Source organism: Melopsittacus undulatus, chromosome 1, assembly GCF_012275295.1.
Source record: "Melopsittacus undulatus isolate bMelUnd1 chromosome 1, bMelUnd1.mat.Z, whole genome shotgun sequence".
Taxonomy (NCBI): domain Eukaryota; kingdom Metazoa; phylum Chordata; class Aves; order Psittaciformes; family Psittaculidae; genus Melopsittacus; species Melopsittacus undulatus.
The window spans coordinates 18,960,049-18,976,816 of NC_047527.1; the positions used below are offsets into that span (position 1 = coordinate 18,960,049).

A 16,768-nucleotide genomic window follows, 5' to 3' on the forward strand; every position below is an offset into this window, starting at 1 on the left:
ATTGTCCCACCCACAGTACCAATGATGTTCCCTTCAATACCTTTCTTTTGTTTCTTTTGCCTACCATAGACTTTTCTACCTGAAGTTGTACATACAGATGCGTTATTGGCCCTATGCTCATGTACTTGGATGGGTGCAACTGAACATGGAACCTTAGAGATCAGTTATATTTGGCTATTTGACAGAGAAAATCTAAGTTAGCCCACTAATTCGGTGGGCTGAATTAGATGATGTGACATTTTTAAAATAAATGTTTTATTTACTGAAGTCTACGGTGAAAAATAAAATAGTTTTGTTTTCTCAATAAACATATTGTCATGAAATAATATCTAATTGCTTTATTTCATTTTAGTTTACTTGAACACAGAATTTTAGAAATGGAAGAAAAACATAAAGAGGAGCTGGACACTTTGAAGGAAGAAAAAGAGAACCTACAGAGCTTGGTCACACGACAAAGCTACATAATCCAGGAGCTAGAGAAGCAGTTAAACAAGGCAACAAGCAATAATAGTGTCCTGCAGAAACAGCAGCTTGAACTGATGGATACAGTTCACACTCTGATCTCTCTTTGTTCTAAGGAAGGAGGTAAGAAAGAAGCTTTATAAATATTAGAAGTCCTTGAAAATTTCTTCTGAAGGAAGTTCTGAATTTTTGAAAAGACAAAGCTTAATGAGCTTATTCCAAGAAAGAGAACAAAATAGCTGATTAAAACCCCACAAATTAAATAAGGTTTGAACGATGCTAAGGCTGACTCTTGGACTAACAGCAGTATTTCATTTATTTTTTTTTTATTTAATATCATTGAGTTGTTAAAACTTGACCATAGTTGATGTAGGCCATAATCGCATTGACTTCATATTAGCAATACTGATTTGTTGCTCTGAGCATCTCCTTTTGCTAGGGGTAATCCAACCAACCTTGGACGTTTATAGATGCCTATATCTAATTTACTCTAGACTTCCTTTACCATCAATGGAGAGAACAGGGTAGTAAACAAAAGAAAGTAACCTAAAACTTTATACCTATGTATATAGGTTATGATGCTGACGAACTTGAATTTAGGCACTTATGGAGCTGGAGACATCCAAAAGATGTCTCAATTTCTTCTCTTGAATGAGATTTTATTTATAATAAGGGATTATTTTTCTTCCTTCTGCGTTGCTGGATTTTGTTTTTTTTGTGGGTGCATTAAGCACATTATAAACACAAAAAATAGAAATAACGCCCTTGGAAAAAAAGGTTGACAAAACCTCTAGTACAATTCTGAAGTCTGCCTTTCTTAATAAGCAGTTTTCTTACAGAGACTGAGAAATCAGCTAAGATAGCAATTTTCAAATGCTAAAGACAATGTAGAATGTCTCTGGAAAGAAATTCCTTTCATCAGAACTGGTCAAGGGAAATGGATGAATGGAGACTACTGCAAATGATGGAAATGGGGCACTGGAAAGAACGAATTAGTAACCACAGAAAACAAGGCAAAGTCATACAGAAGAGAGGGCGAATATAGGAGAAAAGGCATATACTAAAAATAACAGCTAAAAGGGGATTAACAGCTGTGCTTGTTATAGCATGCAGAGGGTTAAGAATACTGGGGGAAAGAAAGTTAAGGAAATAAATTAATATCCATCTGGGAGAAAGTCATCAAAACCCTTCTGATAAAGGAACCTGGAGAGAAACTAGATATGTGTGAGCTGTGCTAGTCATTCAGTGAGTGTGGAAGCATGGATGAAAGAGGTGTATGCAAGGTTAAGTACCAGCAGTGCAAAGAGCCCAGCATATTTGCTCATTGTAATTCTAGAGCTCTAAGTGCCATAAATTACCTAAAAAATGAAAAGGAAAAAAAAAAAAAAAAACCAAATAAAGCCCTCAAAAAACAACCCTGCCCCCCCCCCCCCCTTAAAACCTCATCACCTGCATCATTATTCAATACTCTGTTTAAAAGGCAAAAGACATATTAGGTCATTCAAACTATTCAGCTCATGACAGTGTGGGTTTGCTCTCTACTATATATTCCCATGCAACTTGTGTGGCTTAAATCTAAACTGCTCCAGTGACGAGGATTATATCTCTTTCTTTGGAACTGTTGCAAGCTTGGGCCTGTGTTGATAGAACACTTCTTTTTAAAAAAACCTTTTTCCTCCCCCATGTTCATTCTAAATGTTCCCTTCTGCTTATTATGTTATATAGTTGCCCAGCATTTTGAATTAAATAATATCCTTCATAGTAGGCTGTTCTCATATCAATAGAGAAACATTGTGATGCAATGCTAATCCTTTATTATGTTTTACAGTCTTCTGGCAAAGAAACCTGGCAAAGCTGTGTTCAGAGTGTTCTAATAGAGCTCATGAGTACTTTAAAATTCGTATCAAAATGAAAGATATATTATTCTCATACAGGGATATACTTCAAGTTCTTTTTAAGGTTAGGAAGATTTTCTGACAGTTTTGAATTTGACTCAAAGAAAAAAAAACGAACAAACCAACATTTTTCCTAAACTTTATATCCTCAGCTGCTTCTTATAAAAACTTTGAGTGAGGATACAGAAGTAGATGTTGCAAACTGGGCTTCTGGGTATAAATTCAGGTACCTGGAAATCAGAATTTTAAGCAGAATTTTACGTCTGAGGAACTGTGGAAGCAAGAGAAGATGCTCAACAAAGTAAAAATACAATTTTAGTGGTCTAACTAAAATTCTTTATTTTGGATTCCATTACCTTTTGTGTATTATCGTGTTCAGAATTTTCCTTGGCTATCTTTTATTTGAAGAGAAATAATTGCAGATATGTTTCCACTTATTGTCTGTGAAAAAGGAGCCAGGCAGCTTAAGTTAAAATGATAATATAATGCTGGAGCACAAGACGACTCTAATGAAGGCACAATATGAAAGCATTTAGTTGTAGCAAAAATTAATCAGCTTCAGACTGTGCAAATATATGCTGAAGATGTAAAAGTATGCATGCTGGGAAGTACCTTGGAGCTACTCTAAATTTGCACACAAACATCAATTTTAGATAGTCTTACAGAAGTCTTTATGTGTGAACTAATGTTCCAAACATAAAATATGCTGTGAGAACTGGTATTTATTGGGAGACAGAGAATAACAAAATGTGATACATAAATCAGTGACACACTTCTGCCTCATACTTTAGTAAGTCTCAGTCATCTACTTTCATAAAGGATATAGCAGAAACAGAAATGGTCCAGAAAAGAATAAGACAATGGAAATAGAGACCTTGAACGATTTCCATATGAGAAGAGAGAGTTGTAACATACAGAACTATTAGATGGGAAAGAAGGTACGTGGGATGCTGCCATGGAAGAATGGAAAATAACTAATGGCAGGGAGAAATGGAATAGTCTAAAATAGAAATATATTTTCCATTGATAAAAAATAGTATTTGGTTAAGTAAAGGTTGCTAGATATCACTGGGTGTGATAAAGATTTTTGAATTATTAGAAAGCTAAAGAGCTAGCAAAGAATAGGTCCCCTAGAAACATCAAGCTTTTAATTAGGGCCACTTATCTTTGAAAAGAAGCATAATCTAAGCAGGGCATCAAGTCTAGAAAACCAGATTGTCAATGGTGAGTAAATTCCTAAGGGTAAACACAAGAGTTGAGAGAAATTGCAAAGTATATCTAAATCCCATGGTATTTTGAGAATGGCTTTAAGAAACTTTGTTGTATTTTTTCAACCATAAATTAAAAACTTATTTCTGCAACATAATTTTCATGCTCGGGGTGGGGACCTTATAACAGTCTTCCCATATCTGAAGGGGGACTGCAGGAAATCTGGAGAGGAGCTTTTTACAAGGGCATGAAGTGACAGGACAAGGAGGAATGGCTTTGAGCTTACAGAGGGGAGATTTGAATTAGGTATTAGGAAAGATTTCTTCACTATAGGGTGCTGAAGCACTGGCACAGCTTGCCCAGAAAAGTTGTGGCTGTCTCATCTCTGGCAGTGTTCAAGGCCAGACTGAATGGGGTGTTGAGAACCTGGTCTAGTGGAAGGTGTCCCTGCCCATGGTAGGGGAGTTGGAACTGGATGATTTTTAAGGTCCTTTCCAACTCAACCAATTCTATGATTCTGTGATATATTAAAATTTATTACATATATCAAGAAATCTAAAAAAAAAATCTCCCCAAGAAAAGTAAAGCGACAGGAAATTTATGTTGCATAAGTCATAGAATTCAGGATTTTCCAATTAGTGGAGCAGAAATGACTGTTTTTTAAATTATTTTTTATAAAACAATAATAATACAACTACATAACTTTATTTGATATCAACCTGATTGTAACCATTGTTTCTTGATTACAAAACATGAAATAAATTTCATCCAGTAATGACATAATTGTATCAGAAAATATATTTTTAGATTTAAATAATTTGGGAAACATTCAGAAGTTTGCCTACTAGCAGCCTGTGAACAGCATAGCTGAACATGTAGAAGCACAGGACTAAACAGAAACTGCTTTTGTTTAGTTTTACACTCTGAGAAGTTTAGCTAACACAGTTCCCAGCACTGGATGACAACCCTAAGAAATTTTTTTCAGTACTACTACCATGGCTAGGCAATCTTCAAGAGAGTTTCTGAAGGGTATAAAGGCAAATAAGAAAGAGGAAAAGTAGAAGCCACATAAAGGATAATTCTTTAAAATATAGGTGGACCTATATGTAAAATCCAGATCCCACTTTCAGTGTCAGTTTTGGTGCAGACCAGTACTGGGATGGGGACCACCTGTAAAACTTGGAATTGTTTGTGAGTCTGGTTTCCAAAATACCACCCACCTCTGTCCCAGTGTGAGTGATTCTAGGATTTCAGTTGCACGTAATCCTCAAAATGGACACTCTAATTGGTCAGAAAACCCACAGAGAGTCCAATATGTGCATGACACCATGGGGACTCACATGTCTCCATTTTGGCCTGTGTCTATGGCTTAATAGATTTGTCACAGTGTCTATGTACATTTTAGGCAGAAGCAACAATCTTGGCAGTGGCTGCTAATAAATTTCTACAGTGTAATTTTTAAAAGGCAGCACTTTCAGACACTAGTTTCCCAAATTGAATGATTGTTCAGTATGGTGAAAATGTAAAGTAGCTTCTTAAAGATTAAGTAAACTCCAAATTCAAATGTGAGTTTTGTTTTTCCCCAACAAAAGATGATGAAATAGAAATATTGAGGTGAAGGCTTAATTAATCACCAAAGAGATATTCCAAGACGAAAAGATCTTCACTTGTAGCACATAAGAGTTGGATACAGATCACATCGGTCTTTGGAAAGGTCATCAAAGATTTTGTGATTATTGTTTTCTTTAAACTATTCATTCCTCATGCTACTTTGTGTATCATTTTTCTGAGGATGGATAACACATTTTAGCACATTGCTGTCACTGTCAAACAATAAATCTGTAACACAGTAAATAGTTTAGTGACAGATTTTTTAAGTCAGAAAAATTACTTATGAAAAGGATATGTAGAGTTGAGTTAAGTAGTAAGTTTCACAAACATTGCTCAAAACCCCTAAACCAGCCAAGCAACCAAAAAAACCCCACCCAAAAACCAAACAAAAAACCCCAAAGCAACACAACCCTCAAGCACTACAACTTATGTTAAGCAGTAGATAATATTATAATCAACAAAGTGTATACAAGTTCAAGCCAAGTAATTTATAAATTGTGTCAGTCTAATGGGAAATTATGTTTCAAGCCTAGTGTCACAAAATGTGCCCATTGAGAAGTCACATATATTTTCTAATAGATTGTCTTTTTATTCCAGCATAAAACAGTATATCTAGAGCGTATACTGTGTTGAGTTTAACTTGCATAACTTAGGATAGCTGCTCAAGTGCTCCTACCCACAGGACAGGGGGATGTAAAAATTCACCAGGAAAGTATATTTAACCATAAACTTTTGCTTTTCCTGTAATTTATGTTGTCTGTCAGACTGCATAATAATATACCTTGTTAAAATGTTTGCTCTAAACTTGCATACTTCAGAAGACTAATGGAACAGTGAAGAAAGTTTCGTCATTAATTTCTGGTTTTGTGACCTCCTAGGAGGAGAGAAAGGAAGCCTTAGCTTCCTCTTGAATGCTGACAACTAATAATACACATGTATGCCAGGAATTTACCTCCCCAGAAGCACCTATTGAGTTAATGAAATAAATAACATAGTTAGTGGGTCTGGCACTTCTAAAAAGGCACAGATCTCCTGTTTTATGGATTGTTTTCATATTTTAGGAAATTATGCATGAAAAAAAATATGTTCAAAAAAATTGAGTGGAATTCATGTTTTTAAAAGGCACAGCAGTTAATGTATTCAAAACATCGAACAGTAAGTAGTCTATTCCACCTCTTTAGACCACAGTTGTTATGATGTAAAAATTTATGCTGAACTGAAGATCATGAGAATAGAATGAGAACTTCAAAGAAATGACCTGAAGGTTACAGACACAGAGGAAACTCCATTGACATAAGCAGAATTACCCCAGTAGTGATCTTGGCCTACTTCATTAGGACTTCAAAGACACCTTACATAATACGAGCTACTATTAAAAAAAAAAATTAAAAAAAAACCCAGTGGGGATCCCAGGATAGAACAAGAAATTCTGGTGTTCAGAAAAATAATTTTAATTCTCACTGTTTGGCCTGTGTTCAGCAAGGGAAATTTTATATATTATATTGATTCAACTGTATATTGGAATACAATAATGAGTATATTTAAATCTAATATTTTTCAGTGTAAAAGAATGAGGTTGTGTGATACAGCTCCTTGTCATTTTTATTCCGTGCACAGAAAGAATAGTAACGGTACTCATCTGAGACATATTTTGAGATGACAGCATGTTTTGTCTGGTACCATTTCCCTAACAATATCTTTTCATTCTTAAAGCACTTGCGCCTGCTTTGTACCTCATCCTTGACATTGCTAAGGTTTTTCTCAACATGATGAGACATAATTAGTGAGGGAGAAACCTATAGTCTGGCATATCAGTCACTTGATTGTTTTCTTCTGATGTATAGAAGCAAACAAAATTAGATTTTTGCTAAATACATAGACGTTTCTGATCAACTTTGTCTGCAAGCTGTAGGTCTCAGGTGAATCAAGACTGTGTTCGAGACATGGTTATAAGAAAAGAATGCTTGAATGAAGTGATAGACATTTTATTCTGTCATGAAGTCTTACTTTGACCCCCAGAGATATCAAAGCTTCAGCTAAGCTTTAAAATATGTGTGTTCAAGGATACAGAAAACATCCATTTGCGCAGTTTCTCTCTACTTTTTCCTGTTTTAGAGATTTTATGAGCAAGCTGTTTCACTTTTTTTAGGACCACAATAACAGAAAAACCCTCAGTTTAAAAAAAGATGAGAAGGTCACTGTCAGAAAATGTCCACCCACAATTTGCAAAGCCCACTATTATAAAGATGCATTTCAGGTTTTAATCTGCCTTTATTTGAAAGCTGGGGGGAAAATATTTATCTTAATTTTGTAGGAGAGAAGAGGGGTCCCTTTATCCTTACTGTAGCTGGATGTGATTGAGCACATGAACCCACTGAGGTGGAAAGTGAGTGCTACAGGGCTTCAGTCAGAGGCCAGGCTCTCTTTCTACAGTTGTATAGAAGTTCAGTTAAACATCCACATCAACACCAACTTTATTTTTTCTTGTTTGTTTTATTTCTTTTTCTTTTCAAGTGTTATAAATTTCCTGTTTCCCTTGGGGTCTTTGTGTAATGATATGCATCTTCAGGGATGCTCAGAAAGCTCAAGTAAGATATTTTGGTGGTCAGCCTCAGCTGACCCCCCTAACATAGTGTAGATCTAAAGTTCTGGTCTGGACTTTATTTAGTGTCAACAAAGGCACTTTTGTAAAGCATATTATCTTAGTATGAGATGAATTACATCTGCAAATACCTTTTTTTTTTCTATATTATCTGTTAAAGGGTGATATTAGTTATTAGACATTAGCGATATGCTATTTTTTTATTAGTATCTACATTGAGACAGATTAATTTTATATACTTGTGTGTCTTTTTAACTAACTAAAAGCACTAATTCCAAATCATCAAGATTTTAAGATAAAGATATTTTCATACCTTGCTCAACCAAGGATGCCTTAATTTGCAAGTTATGCTGTGTAATAAAATTACACAAAGTGTATTAGGTAGGATGAAGCCAGGCTGTGGTTTAATAGAGATTCTGTACTGAAGTCAATCTGAATGTGCAACATCTGAAATTTATGTCGCTGGAAAAGTATATAAATTCTTCAAATCAGAATTGGGGATTCCCATATTTTATCCCTACTAACTTGCTGATAGTCACAGCAGGAGGTCAATATTTGTTAGTGATGAAAAATTAATATCTTAAGTACATATATTTACATTTAAATTCTTGATTGTTAATATTAAAATCAATTACCCACCCTTATTCTTACAATACACGTCAGTGCCAAATTCCTCTTCACTCTGCTTTGTGAAAATGGTATTATTCAGTCCCACTGAAGATATTCAGGGAATATCAGCATATATAAACCAACTAAGAACACTGTCGGTGTCACCCAAATGACTTGTTAGTGAAATATTTCTTTGTATGCATGTCATTCTTCAGCTGGAAACACTAAATGGACATTAGGGTGCCTATGTGGAAAAATATAAATTAATTAAAGAAATATGGGCACTGCAAACATTAAACAAAGCCAGTGGCTTAATCTCTCTTGTAGCATTTTGTGAAAGACTTTAGTTCTCATCTCAGCAACCGGCTGGTTACTCACAAAATTGCTGTCCCAAGCAGAAACTCTTAAGGAACTATATTGCAGCTGGATAATTAAGTATCTTTATCTCTTTGTAAATGGGCCATAAGGCATTCTATTTCAGCTCACTAATGAGGACCATTTTATGGTATTTCTAAGTGATGTCTTTCAAATGCACAGTGAATCGAAGTATTATTGTTGTTACCAGTCACTAAGGCTGGATTTATTGTGAAAAAACCTTGATAACTGTTGATAATTTATTGGGTAGTAAATAATTATGCTCTGGAGAGGATAAAAGCTCACTATGTTAACGTTTTCCAAGACCAAGTGAATTCCTGCAGCACTACAGGAGGGAAATTCTGCTTTAAATGATTTATTTAATAAGTAGTTGGGCAGCTTGAGTGTTTTTGCTCTGCAATTGTTTGCCTTTCTTACTTCAGACTCTTAGAGGGTGTGTGGGAGGGAAGAGTAATCTGTTAGCTGCTAAAACATTTCTTTCAATGTTGATGTGAGGCATTTAATTGGCTACACATATTCTCCTTCCTCCCCACCTTAAAAATATGTATCTGAAATTCCATACACAATGAACCTTGGTGTTCTTAACAAATCTGAGACTGGACTAGTTCCTAGGCTGGTAGAATCCTTGTAGCCTTAGTAACTGCATTTCAGCATGGCCAGGTGGTTATGCTGGATTGCACATCCCTTTGGGCCTCTCATGTGCACTAGGTGGTATGCACATAGCCATGAATGGCAGGAGGTTGCTGGCAAAGGGTTTATTTTTGCTTTTGCTCCTTGGAAACAAAATCCTTGCACTTCTGCACCCAGTCTAATGATTGTGGGGTCACAGGATGAACCTGATCACTGAGCTGCTTCAGTGGAATAATAAACCTGTATAACAAAGAAAGAAACAAACAACAAGAAGACAACAAATAAAACAAACAAAAACTCCAGGCCTTCATCGTTCCCTTCCCCTCCCCACTCATGCTGCCATAAACTCTGAACACTTAAATTAAGGCTGACATTTTCTATTCTAGTCATTCAGCAGGTAAGCAAGCATGAGTAACAAATTGTAGAGTTCTATTTTCTCCCACCTTCTAAAATACCCATGTAAGCTCAAGCTAGCGCCCAAGGAAATCTTGAATGAAAGACAGAGGAGGTGATACACGCCTATTTAGTCAAAATGAAAATAGTTTTTTATAAATTATTACAAAAGAACAGAATGGAAATCAGAAAAAAAATTGTACCACAGTATAATTCATGATTTGCTCAAGTACTGTGTAAAATATTGGACCCCACATCTCAGAAAACCCACCCCAAAACAGAACAAAGAAACAAACAACAAAATTAAATAAAGATGGAACAAACTACACAGATGATTGAATATGTGAAATATATTCATTAAGCATGTCTGTGATACTTCAGGCAGTGTAAAAGATAATAAAAGGAGAATGCAGTAGAAATTGTAGGATGCTTGTAGAACATGGATGCAGAATTACTGGCACTTTCAGCTAAGAATGAATGTTCACCAGCTGAAATGTACTGGTTAGAAGTTTAACAATGGGAGACTGTACTTCACATGGTATGTGTAAGAGAGTGAATGATTAAAATTCATGTGGCTTCATAAAAGCAACTGGAGAAATTCATGGAAGATTTTTTTTCAGAGGCTATTAAATATCCAGATATTATATCTGGCAGAGGAAGGGCCTATGCTGTAAATTCCTGGATATGCTTGCTTGCTCTTACGCTGTTCTCCAGTCATCTGCTTTGGACATCTGTTCCTACTGAAGACTCCTTTTTGGGCCAGGTGTTAGCCCAGCCCTTGCAAAACTTTAGGGTCCTCCTGGGGCAGGAAAGGACTAAAGAAAAAAGAAAATTACAATATAAGCAATTATGAGGACACAAGCAAAGAAGAAAACAGAAGAGCAGAGAAGATTAAAAGATAAGTCTCGTGAGGAAGCCCCATGACTCTTATGGTCTCTGATGCTGGAGATGAGACACTGGAGTGTGAAGTAGCAATATAACCTGGTATACCCACTCTCATAACTTCACTGGGGATTAGTGGGAACCTTGACAATATAGTTTTATAATTAGAATCCTCAAATTTACTATCTATGTACATGCAATCTCACAAAGAAAATAATTTTGGTGAATGCATACTTTGCTGGAAGGAAAATTTGTGTCCAAACCCGTCATAAACTTTCTCTCACCCCCTCTAATAAACAAATGTGAGTACACAAGCATGCACAAGCAATGACTTACCTGAGAAGACTGCTGGACTCCAAGCGAACCACCTCACCCCACCCCTTTTTTATTATGATATTCAGACTTTTTCTAGGTAAAAATAAAACATAGTTTTAATACAAGAGGTAATAATGTAGAAAAAATTTTGAATCATGCGGTGGTAGTTTGCCTTTAAAATAGTTTAGAATGGGATATTAAGTACATATAACTCCACTAAAAAGTTCCTAATGTTTTACCAATAATAAGTAACTTCAATATTTTTTAACTTCGTATATCTCAATGGATTATAATTTTCTGATTCTTTTTCCCATTGGCTATATTGTGTGATGGTGGTAGCTTTAATTATGCAGAAATTTTTTTTTTGAGAGGAAAAACATATAGTATCTATTATGTACCTGAACAAACTAATATCTAGAAAATGCACTTTTCAAGCCCTTTTTGACATTGACATAAATGTGCTCTTACATGGCTATCACTTAGCTTTGTAGGCAGCACTGTGGTTATCTAGAGACCATATCTGACTTGAAGTCAGCCTCCTGGTTTGTACTGTTCCCTGTGGTTTGTATAACATTTGCAGTACAACTGCGTTGTCACACGGTTGTCTTGTACAGCCTAGCTGGATGTCGCTGACAGTTATTAGGTTGCAGTTTAATGTTTGCTCTCAAGTGGAGGTTGGTATATGCAAGACTAGGCCACTGAAACAACAGATTATACCTCTGGCCATAAGTCAGCAAAAACTGAGTGGCTGTAACTCTGCATATTTTTCCTCCTCAAAGCAAAAATAATCTTCACCATTACTCTGTCAGCTCTGTTTGTGTTTCCTGCTGCTAAAACTGGGAACATATATACATGTGTAGGCCGTGTTCCAGGCTTCCTCACTGGGAATATTTTACTGACATCCTTTTGATAACATTAGCAAACTCTTCCTGACTTGATTCTTTGAGAGCCAGGCACTATTTGCCATTATAACTGGAACTGTGGTGGTGCACAGCAGCTGCACCCAAATGGCTGGAAAAGGTCAGAGTTACAGGGTCTCCTGTAGAAACGTAGGATTCCTCACAATGCATCTGGAAGCCTGACAAGATTAATGCAAAATTTATTTGCAGCTTGGATCTAAGCAGAATCTGTCATTTGGTGGTCCTTGAATGACCTGTCCTGGAATGCTATAGCTGTAGGTAAAACCCATCACTTTACAACCTCCTCCTTTCTGATTTTTTTTAGGAGTTGCTCATCTGGGGACAGAAATTTTCACCTCAGATGCTTTTTGATAGAGCAGCTAAAATTTAGGTCAATTATGTTTGCCAACATGGAGAGAAACTTCTCCTTTCTGGCTTCAAAAGCATGAAGATATTTTTGAAGTGTCTTTTGGTATGTGTAGTGATTATTAAGTCCTATAAAAAAATCAGGATAATGTAAATAAAACATTAAAACAATGAAAATATAATCGTTCACTGAGACACTACAGAAATCTCTGCATATCTCTCCAAATAAGTCACTATCAGGGAAACAAAAAACCCAACAGCTGCCTTTTATTTGCTGGCAATACTGCTGAAGGACATAAGACTCTCTTGATTAACTCAGCCTCAACCGATTTCACAAACATGACAGTTCAGATATTAAATAATTTTGTAAATATGAATGTGATTTTATTGATTCAGTCAACATAATGTACTGCAGTTTAACATTCTTTCCTGCTTACAAGCTGAACTATTAATTTACTCAATATCTGGTAGGGACTTGAAAAGCAATGAAATAACCACTTATTTTCTCAAAAGGAATTAGAAAGTCTCAATTTAAAAATCAAGTATATTGTTTTTTAAGTTTTTTTTTTCTAGTAGACATGAGATTAGATAATTTTCATACAACTAGGAAAAAAAATAGATGTATGTATTAAATTTCATTTTACTAGGAGAACTGTAGATTACTAAATGCTTCAGAAGCTATTTATTCTTGGTAGCCAGTTTGTATTTCTTTAGACCCAGGCAGAAAAGCAGACATCCTTCATCTGTGATAGCTCTTAGGAAATAGTAAATTAATTTACTAGTGATTTATTTTCATAACTGATAGCAGAAAAATAGTCTCAGCATACACAAAGGTAGACACAACTAACAGTTAAGGGATTTCCCTGGCTATTGTTTTGGGAAAAATCCTTACATATCTGAACTCTCTCGCTTGCAAGTGTCAGTAACCTTTTGTAAGAAATCTGGAGAGACTACAGCCTTGGATACCCACATTGGCTTTGTACTGAAGGTTAATACCCTCTTAGTAGGAGTAGCAGAACATTTGGGCAGACTCATACAGGGCATCGAGGAAAAGAAACATCTGAAAGACTGATAACTGAAACAAATAATTCATAAAGGAGGGAAACACAAGTAGCATAACCCAAGGAGAAACTTATTGGGTTAAAAATTAACTGGAAAACTTTTGGAAGTTCAGTGAAAGAAGAACTTAATTTTTCCTGTTAATTCTCCTTTTCAGAAAAGCAGGATTTTCCACATAGACATCATTGCTTCAAAGGAGCATGACTTCACCACCAGTTTATTCATCCAGAAAAGGCAATAAAAAATCCCTCCAGGGGTCGAAATTTTGGCTTAGCATGAGGTTTAAAAAAAGATAATATTATTTTTCTTGACATAGACTTATCTTTTTCTTCAGGTACATAAAAATTTGGCATAAGAGTTGTGTTTGAAAACAGCATAACTAACATTAGAAATCTGTGTAAAGTCAGTTAAGATTTTGAAGCTGAACAAAGAAATGCAATGGAACATTTTTTTTTAAGCTATGTTTTTGAGCCTTGTCCTTTTTTTTTAATTGTATTTACACACCTACCATATGTGAGCCAATGCATCATTCAGGAGCTTCACTTAATGTATAAAGGATTCAAGGTCTATGAAAAGTTATAGAAAAAACAGTCTGGAGCTATAGTAGATAGATTCAGAAGTGGTTCAGAAATTGTATGGAATATTAAGTTATGAAAACAACAGGAAACCTTAGAAAAAACATAGTTTGCCCTAAAAGAACCAGTAACATTCCTGAGTATTAATTTTCTGATAACTTTGGCTTGTTCTTGCTAATTACAGTCTGATGTATTAAGAAAAACTAAACTTTGTGCTGGTTATGCTTAATATACCATGCTGCAATCTGTAATTCTGTAATAGTCCAGCTCCTTCATAAGGAGCTGAGCTTTTCTTCCAGCTGGGAGCAACAGCTCCTGAGAGAAGGTGAGAGGCACCCAAGGAAACCATATTCTGGCTACAGTGGCTCACTGAATAAAACCCACTGCTGTGAAAGAAGAGTGTTGGGTTGCTTAATCTGTAGGAAAATAACACATTTGCTGTCTGTGATCTCAGATATTTCAGATGTCTGATACTGAGAGGAAGGCTGGAAGGAACTAGGAATATCTATGGGCATCTGTCTGTGCTTTTCACCTTCATCTTTTACAGCAACAGCAGTTTTATTGTGGGGTTTTTCTAGTCTTTAAACATAGGAAAAAAATATCTTTAAGTATGCTTCCTGGAGATCCATCTCCTTACAAAAATTATTTTCAAATCTAATCCTAATGACTGAAATTAAAATCTTACCTTGATTAAAATTGAAATAACATGAAATTTAGTATATAGTCACGCTTTTTTTTTTTTTTTGGTCTAACTTTCAGTTAAAAAGGACCCAAATTCAAATTTCCTTGATTGACTGCTAAGTATTTATTTCCAAATGGGTTTTAATGTGTGTATAACAGTTAAATAGAGGTAAGATAATCTCTCCACATATAGATATTAAACATAAGTACTTTAAGACCCAAGGAAATGAACACTCTGCCTCTGCACAATTCAATATATTTTTTAGACAGGAGATACTGGTGTCTGTAGTTGAAACAACAGCATTGCAGAAATTCAGGCCAGGAAGAATGGATCTATAAAACCCCCTGAAAACAATGAGAGGCTTTGCTTTAACTCCTCTAGGTTTTGGCTCCAACCCCGAGTAATTATTCAAATTGGACATTGGCCACTGATATTAACACCATCTGCTTACAAGAAAGTATCATGAAGTCTTTAATTAACATAAATCCTGAAGGCCTTAGTTCTATGTCTTATCCATAAAATAGCATCTTTGTGAGTGCATTGTTAATGCATAATTGCTGAGGACCTCATTGCCTGCCACCTCATGGAAATACTGTTGTCTACTGCATTGCCAGCGGTATCTTTTCCAAATGTGGCCAGTTCTCAAAGCCACAGATTTTCCAATTGGAGTTCATATGCAAATATATGAACTAAGTTTGATTTTTATTTATGATGTTGGATAAAAACAATAATATGCATCAGATACACGGAAAGGGAGGAGTAAGGGGTTGTGTTGTTTTGTTTTTGTTAAAAACAAATTTTAAAGGAACAGAATAAAACACATAAAAGGGGAAAGAGAGTATTATATCTCTAAAATTCTGCCCTAGAGGGCACGATAATCTTACATTTCAGATTTGTTTCCCCACTATGTTTCTATTTTCACTTTTTTAACAAAATCATCAAGGTAAAACTTTTAACCTTCATTTTCCTCAGTTTCCCCCTCTGTGAAATGGTATTAATACCAGTTGATCTGACAGTTGGCAGAAATTTGCCATCCTAAAATACTGCTTTGATGTGTTCAAAGCGAGATAATATATCAGTCTGTAAATCCTCGGCATTATTGCATATGATCCTAAGGCCCAGATAGTCCCACATGTTATGCTGTTGCTTTTTTTGCACACCGTTGTCATTAAGCACGAGTTTTGCAGCAAAGGTTACTTTATTGAAAGCGAGTAAGTCATAGTCCCTTTTGTACCTATAATTCACATTTTCAAGCCAAAAATAAGAAAGATGTGTCTGTCACCAGACGATGAGTGTGTATGGAGAACTTAAATATTGTTTCCTTATTGTAGGGATTAATGAAGTGCTGGCTTGGGCCCGGCACAGCACTTAAGGACATGTTTGACTTTAAGAATCTGAGTAGACTGATGGATTTCCATGGGAATATTGATGTGTTTAAAGTATGTGTTGGTGGAATGAAGTCATATCCTTCAGTACTGTGTGGGTCACGCTACTTTTGTTTGTGAAAGTGAAGGAACACATTCAGATGTTACTCCTTCCACAGTCTTGGTTCTTCAAGACTGGGATCCTCAAGCATCTTACCTTCCTGATTTCTCAACCTAGATTTATATATGTGTTCTTTCTACAATACACTGGATCAAGGTCTACACTGGTCTTCTAATATTAATTGTTCTCCTTTTCTGGGCCAAAAAATAAATTAAATAAGTTATGACTCTAAACAGCTGACTTCATTAGCACTGATTTTTCTATTTTTTTCCACTGATTGTATCTAGCAACTTTTATGAATGTAGATATGAAAATAATTAAATAATTCTCTAAAAAAATGACTAAAGCAAACAGGTCCCTTGCCCCAAGTCTATAGGCTGCTCAAAAGGCAGTACCTAATGAAGGAGGGCCCATGCTCCCTCCTTCCACAGTTCTACATTGCTACCTTTGCATATCCATGCTCACATCTGTGTCAGATTGCAAAACTGAACAAGTTTTCCACCTCCATGTGCCATCTCTGGTGTATTCTTTGGCATCTCCCAGATACACCTTGAGACAAAGGCACAGACCTTTGCATTCAGAAGGAATGTTCTGTGTTCACATCTCTATGTAGACAGGATGCTCTATCTATTTACATAATGACTTAACTTCTGCTGGTGTCTACTCTGCCATCTGCCTGCAAGTTTCATATTCATTCTTTAACAGAATTTACTAAATGT

At 35.7% G+C, this 16,768-nt stretch overlaps 1 protein-coding gene across 2 annotated transcripts in view; it reads left to right on the forward strand.

The window, feature by feature from the left end:
* The window catches only part of ANGPT1 (angiopoietin 1), a 163,436-nt gene that overhangs the window by 87,473 nt on the left and 59,195 nt on the right, over positions 1-16,768 (forward strand). For both annotated transcript variants that reach the window (XM_031050547.2, XM_005150920.3), the window contains one exon: positions 353-585. In XM_031050547.2, the coding sequence (XP_030906407.1) occupies positions 353-585 (233 nt within the window). The remainder of the gene's footprint in view (positions 1-352; positions 586-16,768) is intronic.